The sequence below is a fragment of the Ochotona princeps genome, chromosome X (assembly GCF_030435755.1).
Source record: "Ochotona princeps isolate mOchPri1 chromosome X, mOchPri1.hap1, whole genome shotgun sequence".
Classification (NCBI taxonomy): domain Eukaryota; kingdom Metazoa; phylum Chordata; class Mammalia; order Lagomorpha; family Ochotonidae; genus Ochotona; species Ochotona princeps.
The window spans coordinates 85,261,360-85,277,039 of record NC_080865.1 but is presented as its reverse complement, the minus strand read 5'-3'; the positions used below and the strand labels follow the sequence as shown (position 1 = coordinate 85,277,039).

At 37.7% G+C, this 15,680-nt stretch overlaps 1 protein-coding gene across 1 annotated transcript in view; it reads left to right on the top strand.

Annotated features, from left to right (window-relative positions):
* The window catches only part of TENM1 (teneurin transmembrane protein 1), a 570,964-nt gene that overhangs the window by 57,882 nt on the left and 497,402 nt on the right, over positions 1-15,680 (top strand). Inside the window, exon 2 of the mRNA XM_004587672.2 lies at positions 14,239-14,499. Coding sequence (XP_004587729.2) covers positions 14,239-14,499 — 261 coding nt within the window. The remainder of the gene's footprint in view (positions 1-14,238; positions 14,500-15,680) is intronic.

Genomic DNA, 15,680 nt, shown 5'->3' with positions numbered 1-15,680 from the left:
AATGAAACCTGAGAGGCAAGAATTAGGAAATTCTAACATCAGCCACGTACGTGTTGCACAAATGAGAACTAGGCTGCGAATTCGAATGTGCTACTTATAACTTCATATGCTGCATGAGGTGATTAGAAGTCAGTGTAACAATTGTTCTGAGTTAGCTTTGCCACTTCCTATCTATGTGGCCTGGGACAATTTACTTAATCTCTGTGAGCTCCAGTTGCTTTATTTGAAAAATAGGAATAATAATAGCCTTTCTCACAGGGCATACTGTGAGTCTTATGAAAATAAATGTATGTTTCAGGGCCTGGAACACAGAAGATACTAAGTCCACATTTGCATTTATTTGCTTTTTCTTTTTCATATGTATAACTGAATGTTCTTTGATAGTTTCATGTCCATCTACTAGTGCCCCAGGACGGAAGAATATGTGCTTTGAAAGCAGAACAACAGGTCCGGATAGTTAAGACTGAAGTCCTATCTGTAGGTAATTTTAAGCGAATTTCTTGGTAACTGACATAGATTAGTTTTTAAACAATGGAAAATAGCAGGTTTTTTTTCTAAATAGAGGTTTGTAATGGTAGGAATGTAATGTACATTTCACTTTCAAAGTAGTTATATTGGCTCAGATCTACTGTGGTCATAATTGATTCTGATTACAAGAGTGTTTGAATACTGTTGTAGTGTTTCTGTACAATAACTTATTCTACCATTGACTAAACTGCTATAAAAGGAGCCTTTGTAGAAATTAATGGTAAACACAGGAGCATTACTACCCTCCTATTGTTTAGAGGTAGACTTAGGAATTTAAAAAAAAAAAATAGAAGCAAATTTTGACTGAGTTAACCCTAGGATCTCACTAGTCTTTGAATCGGGTAACATCCATTTTACTGGAGAGAGTAGCAGGGATTCTGCAGGAAATAAAACACTGAAACAGACACATAACTGGTGGAAACAGAAATGACAAACCTGTGTCACTGATATCATTGGATCCACCTAATTTGTCATAGTACTTTACTGTTGGCCCAGAATGGCCCATGTTTTCCTCTGTCATATTAAGGACTAATTTTGATTTGTTGATCATGCTAGCACCAATATGTTTAAAAATCTAAATATTCACAATGTTAGTATCCAGAATGTAATCTTTGCTGATTCTATTGAAGTGAAAGCAACATAGCAGGCAATTCAAGAAATGATCTGGGGCCTGGTAGCGTGGCTTAGCGGCTAAAGTCCTCACCTTGAACGCACCGGGATCCCATATGGGCACTGGTTCTAGTCCCGGCAGCTCCACTTCCCATCCAGCTCCCTGCTTGTGGCCTGGGAAAGCAGTCGAGGACGGCCCAATGCTTTGGGACCCTGCACCCACGTGGGAGACCCGGAAGAGGTTCCTGGTTCCCAGCTTTGGATCGGCACAACACCGGCTGTTGCGGCTCACTTGGGGAGTGAAACTTCGGACAGAGGGTCTTACTCTCTGACTCTCCTCCTCTCTCTGCATATTTGACATTGTAGTAAAATAAAAACAAATCTTTGTAAAAAAAAAAAAAAAAGAAAAGAAATGATCTGTCGTTTCCCTATACCATGACAGTTTGTGAACAGATTGTTTGTTTCTATTATCAAACGAGGTACTTTTCTCATTGCCCCAGTGTTTGGCACAGGAGCATTTAGATGATGTAAGAGGAAAACATTATCCTTTCCCCTCTGTTTCCTAAAAACATTTATTGAGTTATAATTCATGTACAATAAACTGCACGTATTTCTGGTGTGCAGTTTGATAAATTCACCATGTCTGTATTCAAAAACATCTCCACTTACCATCTGGTTTTCTTTGGTTGTGAGGTGGTCCCTTGCAGGACCTGGCCAAGTTTTTGTCATCACACCAGAAAGACATCAAGAGGCATAGACAGAGTAAGGTGAGCTAAGAAACCGTGTTGATTTAAAGCAAAGTACGTATTCAACAATAAGTGTGGGCAAGACTTAAGAATGAGTTGTGATCAACTTTGTACAATGGGAGGTATAAGGGGCAGTGACTGGAGTGGGGCTTAATTCAGTTTTCAAATGATGCAGTTTTTGCACCACAGATTTCCAAGCCCATTTTTTGAAATCTCAAACATGTCATGCCAACAGGTGTATGGTGCTACTAAGAGTGTCAACCATTACGATTTTAGCAAAATGGTCTAAAATCATCATCTAAAGCAACCATATTGAATATTTCCTTGCTGGCAGTAGTGTTAAGCTGTAACTTTGTGTATGTTGTGGCTTCTGCAAAATGGAGGGGAGAGTTCAGTGGTACACACAAAGGGGTTCTAGTGGTACAAGAAGCAGAGTGTTAGTTTTAGCAGTGCGGGCCAGACTGCTGCACTGCCCAGGGCTCTGACATTGGGCCTATCATGCAGGTTAGCCATGGCTATAAAATATCAGCGCTTTCTTGCTATGGCATTTTTTCTGCCTGCATTGTTTTCATTTCCTTGTAATGCCTTTCGAACTTTACTTCCAACTCATTCCAAACCTAGCTAACCATGGATTTGCTTAATTTGGGATTTCTACAGTTTTACATAAATAGAAGCTATATAAACCTCTTCTGGTTTGGTAGATTCAGTATAATTATTTCTATAGTTACCCATGTTTTTGCATGTAAAAATACATACCAATAGTGCAATATATATAGTATTAGTAGTGGTAGTAGTGGTAGTAATAGTTTCATGTCTCAGTAGCATTCCATTATATGGATATGCTAGTAATTGCAATTATTTTTGCCTGTTAATGGGCTTTTGAGTTGTTTTCAACTTCTGACACTTAAAACTGAAACTAATGTAAGCATTCTCACTGTGTCTGAACAGATACATGATCCCATTTTACACTGGTAAACACTAAGAGACAGAATAGTTAGATCATATGGTATATATGCATTTAACTTTTTGAGGTGCAAACTAATTTGTCCTAGGGCCAATATTATTCCCTTACTACCAGGCCAAGCTGTATAGGAACACTCAGAAGTATAAAACTACTGTAATCATTTGATCTTATTCTAGAAAAGAAAGCATAATTATATATAAACAGAAAAATCTTGAGTATTATATTCAAAGCGTAAGAGTTCTGCAATTGACCACTCAGGGGCTGTGTCTCCCATGCAGTGGCTGTTTCCTTTATTCCTTGGAGATGATTCTTTCTGTAGCCCCAGATATTTGCCTTACATGCGTGTGCTGTTAGAACACAATATTAAGGGGAGCCAGCTCAAGATCCTCTTCTGTGTAACTCTCTCAAACACTGTACAGTGCAACCTCTAGCTGGCTCACTCTTTCTTGGGCCCCCTCATTGGGCAGAGGCTGACAGTCTTTGAAGACAGCAAGCTGGAGCACTCATGGAACTTACTGCATTGGTTTGCAGTATGTCAAGGATCACTTTCCTTCATTTTCTGTTGTGCAGTGTTTGACAATTGTTTCTTACATTTTTTTCTGTGTTTTTTTTGTTGTTGTTGTTGTTGTTTTCATTTAAGGCAGGAATGTACTTTTTTTTTCGCCATACCTTGACTAGAAGTGGAAATCTTCCCCAAACATGTTTTCCTATAAATAAAATTCAAATTTAAAGATTTCTGATGAACATTCAAAGAATTATTTCCTTTGTTTTTGCTCACTTGAAGATTTTCGTCCACCCCTGAAAAGTACTTTAAGTAAATTCTTTGAGCTCCTAATAAGAGGCTTTCAGAAGAGTTCTGTGCACATTCCACTGTGCTCTGCAAATCTAGAGATGGTCATTTGTGTTTGATACTTGGCATGAAATTGATATGAAGAACAAAAGAAGTCTGTATTTCAACCACCGTAAAGATGTTCTTTGCCAAGGGTTTTTTTTTTTTTTTTGAGCAATTTTAGTAAAGACTATACTATGGAATTAATTTCTTAAGAATTTTAATTAGAAGTTATTTCTAAATTCATTATGCTAAAAGGCGTATTGTAACATGCCTTTTTTGTGAAACATTTGCAGCCCAGAGTCAATATAGGAAATGGAGTTTCTTAGTCCAGTATTACTGTAAATTGTTTTTCCTGTCTCCATAATTTCTTTCTTGCTGTACTTGTGAAATACATATTATTTGAAATTCATAGCTAGTTCTCAAAAAACAATTTCAATTTGCATTAATTAGCACTTGTGTCAAGGCATCCTATTGGTCACATTTATATTCAAGATATTCAAGATACAAGGTACTTGAAATCTTCCTAGAACATAGAATTAAAATATGACTGGGGTGGGCTTTTCTGGTGTAGTGGTTAAGACACTACTTGAGATATTCACATCTCAGAGTCCTTGAGTTTGAGTCCTGGATCTGTTTTCATCCAGCTTCCTGCTAATGTGCTTCCTGGAAGATAACAGATGCTGGCGGAAGTGCTTGAGTCCCCATGTCTCATCTGGAAGAACCGCACTGATCTCTAGAGTCTGGGCTTTGGCCAGGCCTACACTGTTGCAAATATTTGCAGAGTGAACCAGTAGATGAGATCTCTGCCATTAAAGTAAATAGATATTTTAATGCTTGAGAACACTTCAACCAATGTTTACTTTGCTGCAGAACTGTTATAAAATCAACACATACCTTTTTTTTCGTAGTGTGCATTTTCCTTGAACTTTTTCAAGCATTCCTTTGTTAACCCTTTCTGTAGTAGTTTAGTTTTAACATTTGAATTTTCAAATTTTGATATTTAAATATTTAATTACAATTCTTCTAGGTCCCTAGCTGGTCTAAGTACTACATCACATACAGTCCTTTGTCGGCCATATGTATTTTAGATTTGATGTTTTGCAGATGTAACATATACAACATGTCTTGATATACTTATTTTCTAAAGGCAACTAATGTTTTTTTGTAAAGATTTATTTATTTTTATTGGAAAGTCAGATATGCAGAGAGGAGGAGAGAGAGGAAGATCGTCCGTCCAATGGTTCACTCCCCAAGTGACCACAACAGCTGGAGCTCAGCCCATCTGAAGCCAGGAGCCAGGAGCTTGTTGTGGGTCTCACACACAGTTGCAGGTTCCCAAAGCTTTGGGCCATCCTCGACTGCTTTCCCAGGCCACAAGCAGGGAGCTGGATGGGAAGCGGGGCTGTGGGGATTAGAACCAGCAACCATATGGGATCCTGGTGCATTCAAGGTGAGGACTTCAACTGCTATTGTGAGAGGAGTTAGACTGGGTGGTAGGCAGTTAGGGTATTCTGGGTCCCCAAGTCATTTTTCTTCCCAAATATAAAGGGGTATTTTCCCCACCATGTCTTGGATTCACCAGAACACGGTCTCTCCCAAGACAAATGCATATTTTATCAGGAGTGTTTCCCCAGGAGACAAGGGTGACATTAACATATCTATTCCCCACCTGAAGCCTCCACCCAATTCTGTCTCCAGCCATTGCCAAGGGGGAGGGCTTCAGACTGGCCTCTTTATCATTAGAAAGGGACCAAGGAAGTTGGCCAGTGACACCTTTCTGGCCTTTTGTCCCAAGGCCAGGTACCATGGAAACCAGGAATTTCCTTTATTTATGGAGAAACATCTTTGAGGGGAACCTTTAAAAGATGCTTTCCCCACCATTGATATGGGTTTTTTTCTCTCTTAGCTTTTCCTCCTGCCACTATGGCAGGAGGTAAGGGTCTTTTTCTATCTCAGAACCCCCTCTAGTCACTAGGACGGGAGTCTCCTTTCTCAGCTTTTCTAATAAATCTTACTTTAAAACTAAACTGTGTCCGCATGAAAATTCTTCTTTCCTGCGAGACAAGAATTTGAGGTTGCTGCAGTATTCGGGGTTCAAAAAACCCTACAACACTATGCTATCATCCTGGGGCCTTGAAATACTTATCTTGTTACATGAATACATAATGAAATGATTACTTTTAGGTGCATTCACATTTCCTGTTTTCCTGCATAGTTACTTTCTCCACAATGAAAACAACTACCTTCTTTAACAAATTAACAGTGTACTGCATTTAATATTGAGAGAACCAAAAATTCAGAAGTCAGGAACTAGAGGTCTAATTGAGGAGATTATGTAGATCAAATGATGAGGAAATGAACTATACAATCCTGCATAAAATTTTGTAGTGAAGCTTAACAATACTACTAGGAATTAATCGTGAAGATTCAGAGATACTCCAAATAGTTGAGAATCTGTGCAAATATACCGTGTTACCGATGAATATGGCAACTTGAAAAGTTGTAAGTAACCTCAAATAGAGCAGTTTAGTCTGTGATTCCTTATGGGCACTGATTCTGCTCACAATTCTGTCCTGGCATCTTTACTCATTCATCACAAAATAAATAATTACAGAGAAGGATAGATTGTTATAGAAGTCACAGTTTGCCTGTATGAGTATGTCTTTGAAGCATTTGCGAATGTTCTTATTGGTTTCTTACCTCTTTAATTTGTTGATCTGACTCATCTAGATGGAATTGTGCTGCAGTTTAATGTAGTTTAAACTTTTAGGCACACATATACACACAATTGAGCAAACAGCTTCCTATGCTTAGTGAGCATAATGGAAGTACACAAGTACACCAGGAAGCCCACCATGTGCAATAAGGGTTCAGGCGCCAAAGCGTTATGAACAGCCAGAAAAATTGGACCAACACAGGTAAGAAATGAGAAATTTTTAGGGCCATTGAGCACGATGCATTTGCAGTGTTCAGTAGCCCTGAAAATTTCTCATTTAAGGTAGGAAGTCTCCATCTCATTCAAAATGTTGAAATAAGGGGAACATGCGCAGGTTCTCATTGATCTAAATTTCTCTTGCTGTCCAGGACCTCCTCCCATCTCGCTTAGTTTCTGATTTTTTTCTAGATTTTCACTGCAAACAATGTCTAGCAGACATCTCCTTTTTTCTTCTTTTTTTAAAGAAAAGACTTTAAAAGAAAATAACATTTTAAAGATTTATTTATTTAACAGAGTGACAGAGAAAGAAGAGAGGTTTCCTGTCTGCTGGTTCACACTGCTAAATGGATGTAATGGTCAGAGCTAAGCTGATCTGAAACCAGGGTCGTCTTCAGGGTCTCCCACATGGGTACAGAGGCCCAAGGACTTGGCTGTCCTCCGTGCCACAATCAGGTAGCTGCATCGGAAGTGGAGAAGCCAGGACATGAACTGGCGTCCACGTGGGATGCCAGCACTGCCGGTGAAGGATAAGCTTGCTATGCCACTGCACTAGCCACTCTACCTTTTTCTTTGTAGTGGTAACTTCTTTGGATTATCTTCAAAACAAGTTCTCCTTCTTCAGAGAATATAGTTGAAATGGCCCTGACCACTAAGCTGAAAATTAGTCCAAGGAAATAGCAGTTGCTTATTCCCACTTTAAATTTCCTTACTTAGATTGCTAAAGGACATTTTAATCTGTCACTAAATGTGATTGGAATTTGTTTTCATTTCATCCAGATTGCTACCTCATCTACCTTTCAGTTGATTTTGTGCTATAATCTTATATCTTTCTGTGGTTTGAGCTTTTTTGAATGGTTTTGCAGTTCTTGATTCTTCCCCAAGCATCGTTTTTTTACATTAATATGTGGTTTTAACTATGTCCCGGGATGTCTCCAGTTAGCTAATATTGATCACAAAGTATATGTATTTATACTTCAGTCTTTAAACTCTGAACAGATCTGTTGTCCTGCTTTTCAGTGTACTGGCAGATGAAGAAAAAAATGTTGAAGTGTGAGTTGTAGATTCTGAGTGCTGAGATTGTGGTGCATTTGGAACTGTGAGGAGGAGATTAGGTTTCAGGAAGCTTAGTTATTTAAGTCCTCTGATAACCACTTGCCCTAGTCTTGCACCTGGGAGCAATCCTTGTTTCCTTCCCATCCGCCAGAAAAGGTTGATGAGCCCTCAACAGGAAAATAAAGGTCAGATTTGGGTGATGGGCCTTTATTGCTTTGTTATCATTAGGCCTTTATAAAGGCTTTCTGTGGAACTTCCCAAAGGACCTGACATAGTCCTATTAACTCACTGTGCTCACTGCCTAGTATAGCACTGTGCTTTTGATAAAGCTTTTTCATGAAGAGAAGAGGAAATTAAATTGGACTAATTTGCTAAGACCAAGAAAAATCAGAAGTCTATTTTGTTTTGTTTTCTTGACTCAAAGAAAGTGGGTGTTAAGCAAAGCTGTGTTTAGATGAACTTACATGAACCAATTTGTTTGGCAATTTGATACCGTTTTCTTTTCAAAGCCCCAAAACTGAGAATACAAACTGGTGCCCAGTAGTGAAAATTATTTCTCTCCTGTCTGGAGATGCTCATTACCTTCCTTCCTTGTATTTTTTTTTTTTTTTTTTTTTTTTTTTTTGCTGAAAACTGTAATTATCAATTGAATTTTTTTCTCTGGAGAGGAATGAATTAAAGATTTGGGGGTCAGTAATATTTTTAATTGTGTGAATTTTGTATGTCATTTTGTGGAAAGCAATTTACAATAACCAAGTGTGTAAGTTTTGAATTTTGGTTTGATATTATACCATTCAGTTCACGATGTGTGGAAAGTTTACCATTTAGTTGCTCTCTCAATCTTAGAGTTCACAGGGTTGCCTAGGCTGTATCAGTACTTTAATACAGCAAGACTTGTAATCATGACAGAAAGACATAACTGATGTGTGTATTCTTTACCACAGAATTATTTATAACACCTAGATACATAAAACCACTGAGTCGTTCACCATTTGAAAATCCTGAGTATTCCACGTTTTGCCGTAACAGGTTCAAGGTATAACTATAGAGCTATAGAATAAGACACTTATAGATTTGTTTCTCATTGCATTCATAGGTTTTATAAATGAGGAAATTGAGACACTAAGAATGTTGACATGACCCATCGAAAAACTGCATAATTAACACCTGCTTTTGCATATCATTCAAAAGGGTTGTGTGAATCATTAATTAAAGCTAACATTTTAGCCCCTCCTACTCAGTTATTCTGGATATGAACTATATGGTTTAAAAGTTGTATCTGAACTCTTTCAATCATGGCTAAGATTAATCATACTGCGTGACTTCCAATTATTTATTTTGAGCCAAGTGCCCTAAAGCTCCCTTTTTAGAGGGAGTGTAGATGGGTAGAATTTTAACAATATAGTCTTGAGCTTATCAGAAACTCAAAAATGGCATTTCAAGAAAACACTGATATAGATAACTATTACTTTCCCTTTCAAGTTTTGATAAATGGCTTTTCCTGGCGGAGTACCTGATGATCAGCTCCTGGGCTCAAATAGAAAATGCAGTAGATCACTTTATTCAGCATTTCATAGCCTTTTTTAAAACACGTTAAGTTAGTATTTTTTTTAAGATTTATTTATTTGAAAAGCAGTATTAGAGAGAGAGAGAGCATGCTCTTCTGTCTGCTGGTTCACTCCCCCAAATGCCCTCAATGGCAAGGGATGGGAGAGGCTTCATCTGGGTTTCCCACGTGGGTTCCTGCCCCCACACACTTCCGCAGCTTTCACCAGGCCATTGACAGGAAACTGTATCAGAAGTGGAGCAGCCAGAACATGAACCAGCATCTATACAGGATGCTGGCATTGCAGGCAGCAACTTTACCCACTACACCAAAACACCAACCCCTGAGGTGATTCTGTGTTCCATAGTCACTGGGCTTAATTTTATGATTTTCAACTATAGGATGTTCCTTTTGTTGTTGACAATTCGTCAGTGTGGGCCTAGTCACAGATTCAATATCTATATCTTCACCTTGTAAGCACCAGCATCCCATAGGGGTGCTGGTTTGTGTCCTGGCTGCTCCACTTCCCATCCAACCCCCTGGTTGTGGCCTGGGAAAGCAGCAGAGGATGGTGCAAAGCCTTGGGACCCCATATGCATGTGGGTCACCTGGAAGAATCTCCTGGATCCTGGTTTCAGATTGGCTCAGATTTCGCCAACAGAGGCATTTAGAGAATGAACTACTAGATGGAAGATCCTTCTCTGTGTCTCTCCTTCTCTCCATAAATTTGTCTTCTTTTCCAATAAAAAATAAATGAATCTTTTAAAAAATTCAACAGTGATTAGTTTCATACAGAGGTCCCCTCCTAAATCTGAGTTTCAGCTATTATGTCCAAAAAGCTAAGATGCTTCTCAGAGGATCACTGATAATTAATCATCAGTTAGTCATGCTTGACTCCTTTGTTAGATATAAACACTTTAACATTTTGACCATCTGTTTTTTTGTGTAACATGTAGTTTTTTTTTTTCTGCCACAGTGAGAAGATTAGAACCTCATCCTTGGTCTAAGAGCCTTGGCTCCCTAGGAAAATCGTCTGATTTAAATTCTGATTGTTTAGTGCCTAATGGTACACAGAATATTTAAAGTATAGCGGTATAGTTGATGTAAGCTAAGCAGATGATACATAACTGAAGAGTACAATATAGTAAACTTGAACATGTATATGTCTATGAAACTGTCACCACAATCAAGAGAGCAGCCCTGTGGACCATGCTCAAAATGCTCTACTGTGTTTTGTTTAACCTCATCTTTTTTCCCATTGTTTGCCTTATCTTCTCTGGGGAATTATGGGTCCACATTTTGTCACTACAGATTGCTTTGTATTTTCTAGAATTTTATGTAGATAGATGCATAGTGTATGTAGACATTTTTCACTCTTCATAATGGCTTTGGAATCTGTTTAATTTGTAAGGCATCAATGATGGTTTCCTTCTGGAACTGAGCAGTAGTCTATTTTATGAATATACCACAGTTAGTTTATCCATTGACCTATTCATGGGCATTTGCGTGATTCTTTCTTCTTAGCTATTAAAAACAAAGTTGCTACAAAATCTTAGCTCATGTTTTTGCGTGGATAGAAGTTTTCATTTCTTTGCAATGAATTTTTGAATGTTCAAAGACTCCCCTGATAAGTATAGCTGTAACCTTAGAAACATATCAAGCTCTCTTTCATGCCAGTTGCACTATTCTATTATTTCTCACCATCACTGCATGAGAGTTGTAGCTGCACAACCTTGTCAGTATTTCATGTACGCAGAATAGAATATCTCATGACAGTTTTAATTTATATTGTCCTGTAAACAAGTGTATTTTCATTTGAATATTGCTCTTTTCTATAACTTTCGTTGAGCAGTATCTCTTCAAACCTTTTTCCTATTTAAAAAGCTATATTTCAACTCTAGTAATTAGCTCACCTTTTGTCTCATGCAGGGCTAAAAATGGGTTTTCCTTAGAAGTAAAATTAAATACATGTTTGTGATGTTGCAAATATTTCATTTATCTGGCCACATCTCTGCACCTATTTACTCAGCATAGTTTTTCGTGATATCTGTCTATCCATTTAAAATGTTGTGCTTAAATTTCTGTAAAAGTTACCTTTTTGGAAATAATAGGTCTATAATATATTTCCTTGAAATTTCATCTCTAGGGAATTCATATTATTTTGGGTAACAATTTGTGCAAGAGTAAAAAAAAATACCACTTAAAGGTGCATTGTAAGTGCTTAATAGATAATGTGTCCTGTGGGAATTTTGAACACCAGCAACACTTTTATGTATTTGGGGAAATATTTTAGGGTGGTAACACTGATTTCTATAAAGGGAAGTAGGGCAATTCAGTGAGCATTACTGACTGTAAAAAAAAAAAACAAAAATAAAGTGAACCATATTTTTTCTACTTTGCCACATTAAATCAAAGAGCAACTGTTAACTTGGATAGTTACTTTTTGTGAATTGTTAATTTTTTCTGTGTCCTAAATCCTTGGGAGCTAAACAGAGGCAATTTAGAATAAAAAAATAAATTCCTGTCTCTTAAGCAGAGTTAGAGCTCATTGGCAAAATATGCTATAATGTCAAGATAGGTGAAATCTTTAGTACCCTGTTTGTTTGGATCTTTAGTACACTGTTTAGAACTCTAGGGCACAAGTTTTCAATGTCAGCTCCATTCATTAGCAAAACCTCACCAGGAAACTCATTCACAAGGCACATTTCCAGACCCTATTGCATACCTTCTGAATCAGAAACTGAAAGTAGGACTATGGCACAGAAATGAAAATGGGCACAAAGATCTGTGTGCCCTACCCAGATGAAGCCATTGGAGGCAAGTTTGAGAACCACTGTTCCAGGGCAATGAGGGAATTGGGAATACAGGCCTAGAGAGGATTCCTCTGTTATAGTTTTAAGCTAACAGGTTCATTACCAGGTTGCTGAAGCAACAACTGTTCCGTAGGATTGGATAGTGAAACACTGTAAAATTAAAAGGCATGAATATTAACTGCTCACAATATTCTAGATCACTAAGATTTATATTGGGTGTTAGATTTTACTCTTACCCATGTGGCAAGAAGAAGCATGGTTTGATAAGGTAGCTTGTATTTGATAAGTCAAAACGATACCTCTCAGGCCCAGCGCAGTGGCCTAGCTGCTAAAGTCCTCGCCTTGCGCGTGCTAGGATCCCACTTGGGCACAGGTCTAATCCCAGCAGCCCTGTTTCCCATCCAGCTCCCTACTTGTGGCCTGGGAAAGCAGTCGAGGACAGCCCAAAGCCTTGGGACCCTGTGCCCATATGGGAGACCTAGAAGAGGCTCCTGGCTTCAGATTAGCGCAGCACTGGCCGTTGCAGTCACTTGGGGAGTGAATCATCAGACAGAAGATCTTCCTCTCTGTATATCTGACTTTGGAATAAAAATAAATAAATATTTAGAAAAATAAACCATACCCCTCATCCCTTTTTTACAGTATCACTTCTTCAGTGTTTAGCCAACTTACTAGAAAAATTGCTCAAAGACAATCATCACAGAAATCATTAAAGTGCGAAGAAACTATACAATAACAAAAAGAAAATGGAGTATTCACAGAAATCACTCAGCAACACTCTTAGCAGTACCCTGAGATCATTAATTTTTAAACCAGTTTTCCTATTACAGAATCTGTATTTACCAAGGATATCTATTTAACAAAGCATAACACTAGGCACCTACGAACTATTAAATATGTGCTAAGAATTTATTAAATCTTTGGCGATTGTATGTCACAAAACTGGTTATTTAAAAATACATATATGTTTTGTACTTCCTAGTATTTGGCCTAAGAGCCAGAACTTTTTGTACTAGAAGAATTAATATTAGGTTTTGCATTTTATTGATATGTGCTAAGGATTAGATGCATTCAGTTTAGCTTCTTCCTGGCCAACTGACATAACCTGTCTCTGATGTCAGTCTGAGAAAATCCTATACAGTGTACTACATCTCCGGATTACCTTATCTAAGTATTACATGGACATTTCGGATGATATGTCTTGGCATGTGGTCATTTTTCATTAACTTATTAGGGATTGCAAAGCATCTTTGCCCCCTTTTGACACCTCACCATAATTGGATGTAAAATTGCCTCTAAGACTCAATGGCTGCTATTCGTGCAATAAGCTGATGGAGCTCCGTTGGTATCTCCCAGATACTGTGTCCAGATGGTGTTATAGGAAAATGGGCTCTGCTTTGATCTGATGTGGGCTGTGGGCAAATAACATCTATTCTCTGGATTTTATTTTCCTCAAGTGTAAAAAGAGGGAATTTGCTGCACTGTCTTTCAGATGCTAAACATTTCATAATTCTAAGATTTGGGGAAAAGCACAAGAGTAAATCCAAAGCATAGAGCATCACCAAGGTGCATTGCATGACTGAATATTTTCTGTGTTTGCTGCAAGAGTGAATTAAGCAGGATTGTCAGCATATAGTAGGTTGTAAACACCTTTGGAGATGGTGGGAAATAATTATGTATTCATAATTATAGAATGTGTAAATTAATGCATTTTGGAAAAGATTTAGAGATGTGTATTTGAATTTAATGTTTTTTTTCTACTTTCGTGTTGAATTATTTATTCTTAACTCCAATATGTGTGAGATACTCAGAAAAGCAAATAATCTGAATATTTTAAGCCTAGATGGCTCCACAGATCATGTTCATTCTTTGTAGAAGAGAAATATTTTTAAAGGGCATCTCTCTGCGCTTAGTACTCTTCTTTACTCACTGATTTCATTACATTTTGTTCAACTTAAAATTGTAGGTATAAAGTTCCTTTGGGGCATGCTTTTTGCATAACCTTGTAAGAATCAACAGGAGAATAATTTTAAGCTGCAGAAGTGTAAAATAAGCCAAGTCTCCTAGCTAGGCTAAATAAAAGACCATATTCTAAGATTTTACTAAAAGCACATATTACTGGTAATGGGGGTGGGGCTTGAGGGCAGAAATTAGAATTTGTTTGAGACTTTCCTCATAATTGTACGTTTTTCTCTGACTTTTGTCTTCTCAGAGATGGAATTCTGTGAAACTCCTCACACTCTCTGCTCTGGCTACCAGACAGACATGCGCAGTGTTTCTCGTCATGGCTACCAGCTAGAGATGGGATCCGATGTGGATACGGAAACAGAAGGGGCAGCCTCACCTGACCATGCATTGAGAATGTGGATCAGGGGAATGAAATCAGAGCATAGTTCCTGTTTATCTAGCCGGGCCAACTCAGCATTGTCCTTGACTGACACTGACCATGAAAGGAAGTCTGATGGCGAAAATGGTAATAGAATGACCTTTTACTATTTACTTAAGTAAAACAGAGAGGCAATATCATTTTTAGCCTTTGATTTGGTTTCCTTCCTTCAATGCACCCAATGTTCATTTAAAATGCAGGATGGGAATACATTAAGGGAGCATAAACTGGCAAATAGAAACATTTGTTTATAATGATAGACAAAAGTATTTTTCATTTCTCTTGCACCCCCAGGGGAAATAATTTCATGTAGTCCCCAATATTGGGTACATTTTATTTATTACTTCTTATTTTCACCCTTATTTTACAGTGAAATCCTAATAGTGTTCATTATAGGAAATACTCATTTCACACACTTTGGCTTTATTTCAATCTGCAAACAGTGAGATGACTAACTGGGAAGAATACATTGTATGTGCTTTCTGTTTTGACACAGATTAATCTAGAGTGTGCAGATTCAAATGAACCATTATAGTCTGTGTTGGCTTTAATACAGGATGAGTTAACATTATCCATTTGCTAAACAATATGTACTAACAACTGTGCCACTATATTGCAACTATACTTTATTTCTTTGTAACTTTTGGAGAAGGAAAAGTTGGTCTTTCATTTCTTGTGGAAAGGTTAACTGTTTTCTTCAGCTCTTCTCTCCCTGCTTAGAAAAAAAATCTTCATGAAAGGCATATTGATTCATAATAAACATATAAATACAGACTTTCTCTATCATTCTGTTTATCTAAATGTCATAAGTCACCATCATTTTGACAACAGCTTACTCTGTCAGCAGTGGCTGATTAGTAATTTCTCATATGCCGGAGAGTTAGCAAACTGCACTGTACCTCAGCCTTTACTATCCCATCCTCTTCTGTGTCCTTCAGCCCAAAAGAGCTATTGGCCACAAGGACATATCCGGTTGAGCAGTAAACCTACTAACTAGCGTGTCATTCCCTAAAAAGTAACATGTGACACTTTGTTATTTTACCAAGTGTCCGTTGAGTCTTGCTTTTCTTTGTATTATTTGCATTTATGTACAATGTGTTGCTCACTTTGGCCAAAAACATAGGCAAAGCTTAGAAGTATAAAATGTATAGAAAATACAGAGATAAGAAGAACAAATACACATATTATTATAGGTGAAAGATCAGTAGGATGGAAGTTAAGACACCTTGGATTGGCCATCAGGATGTTTTGAGCATCATCTGTCAACC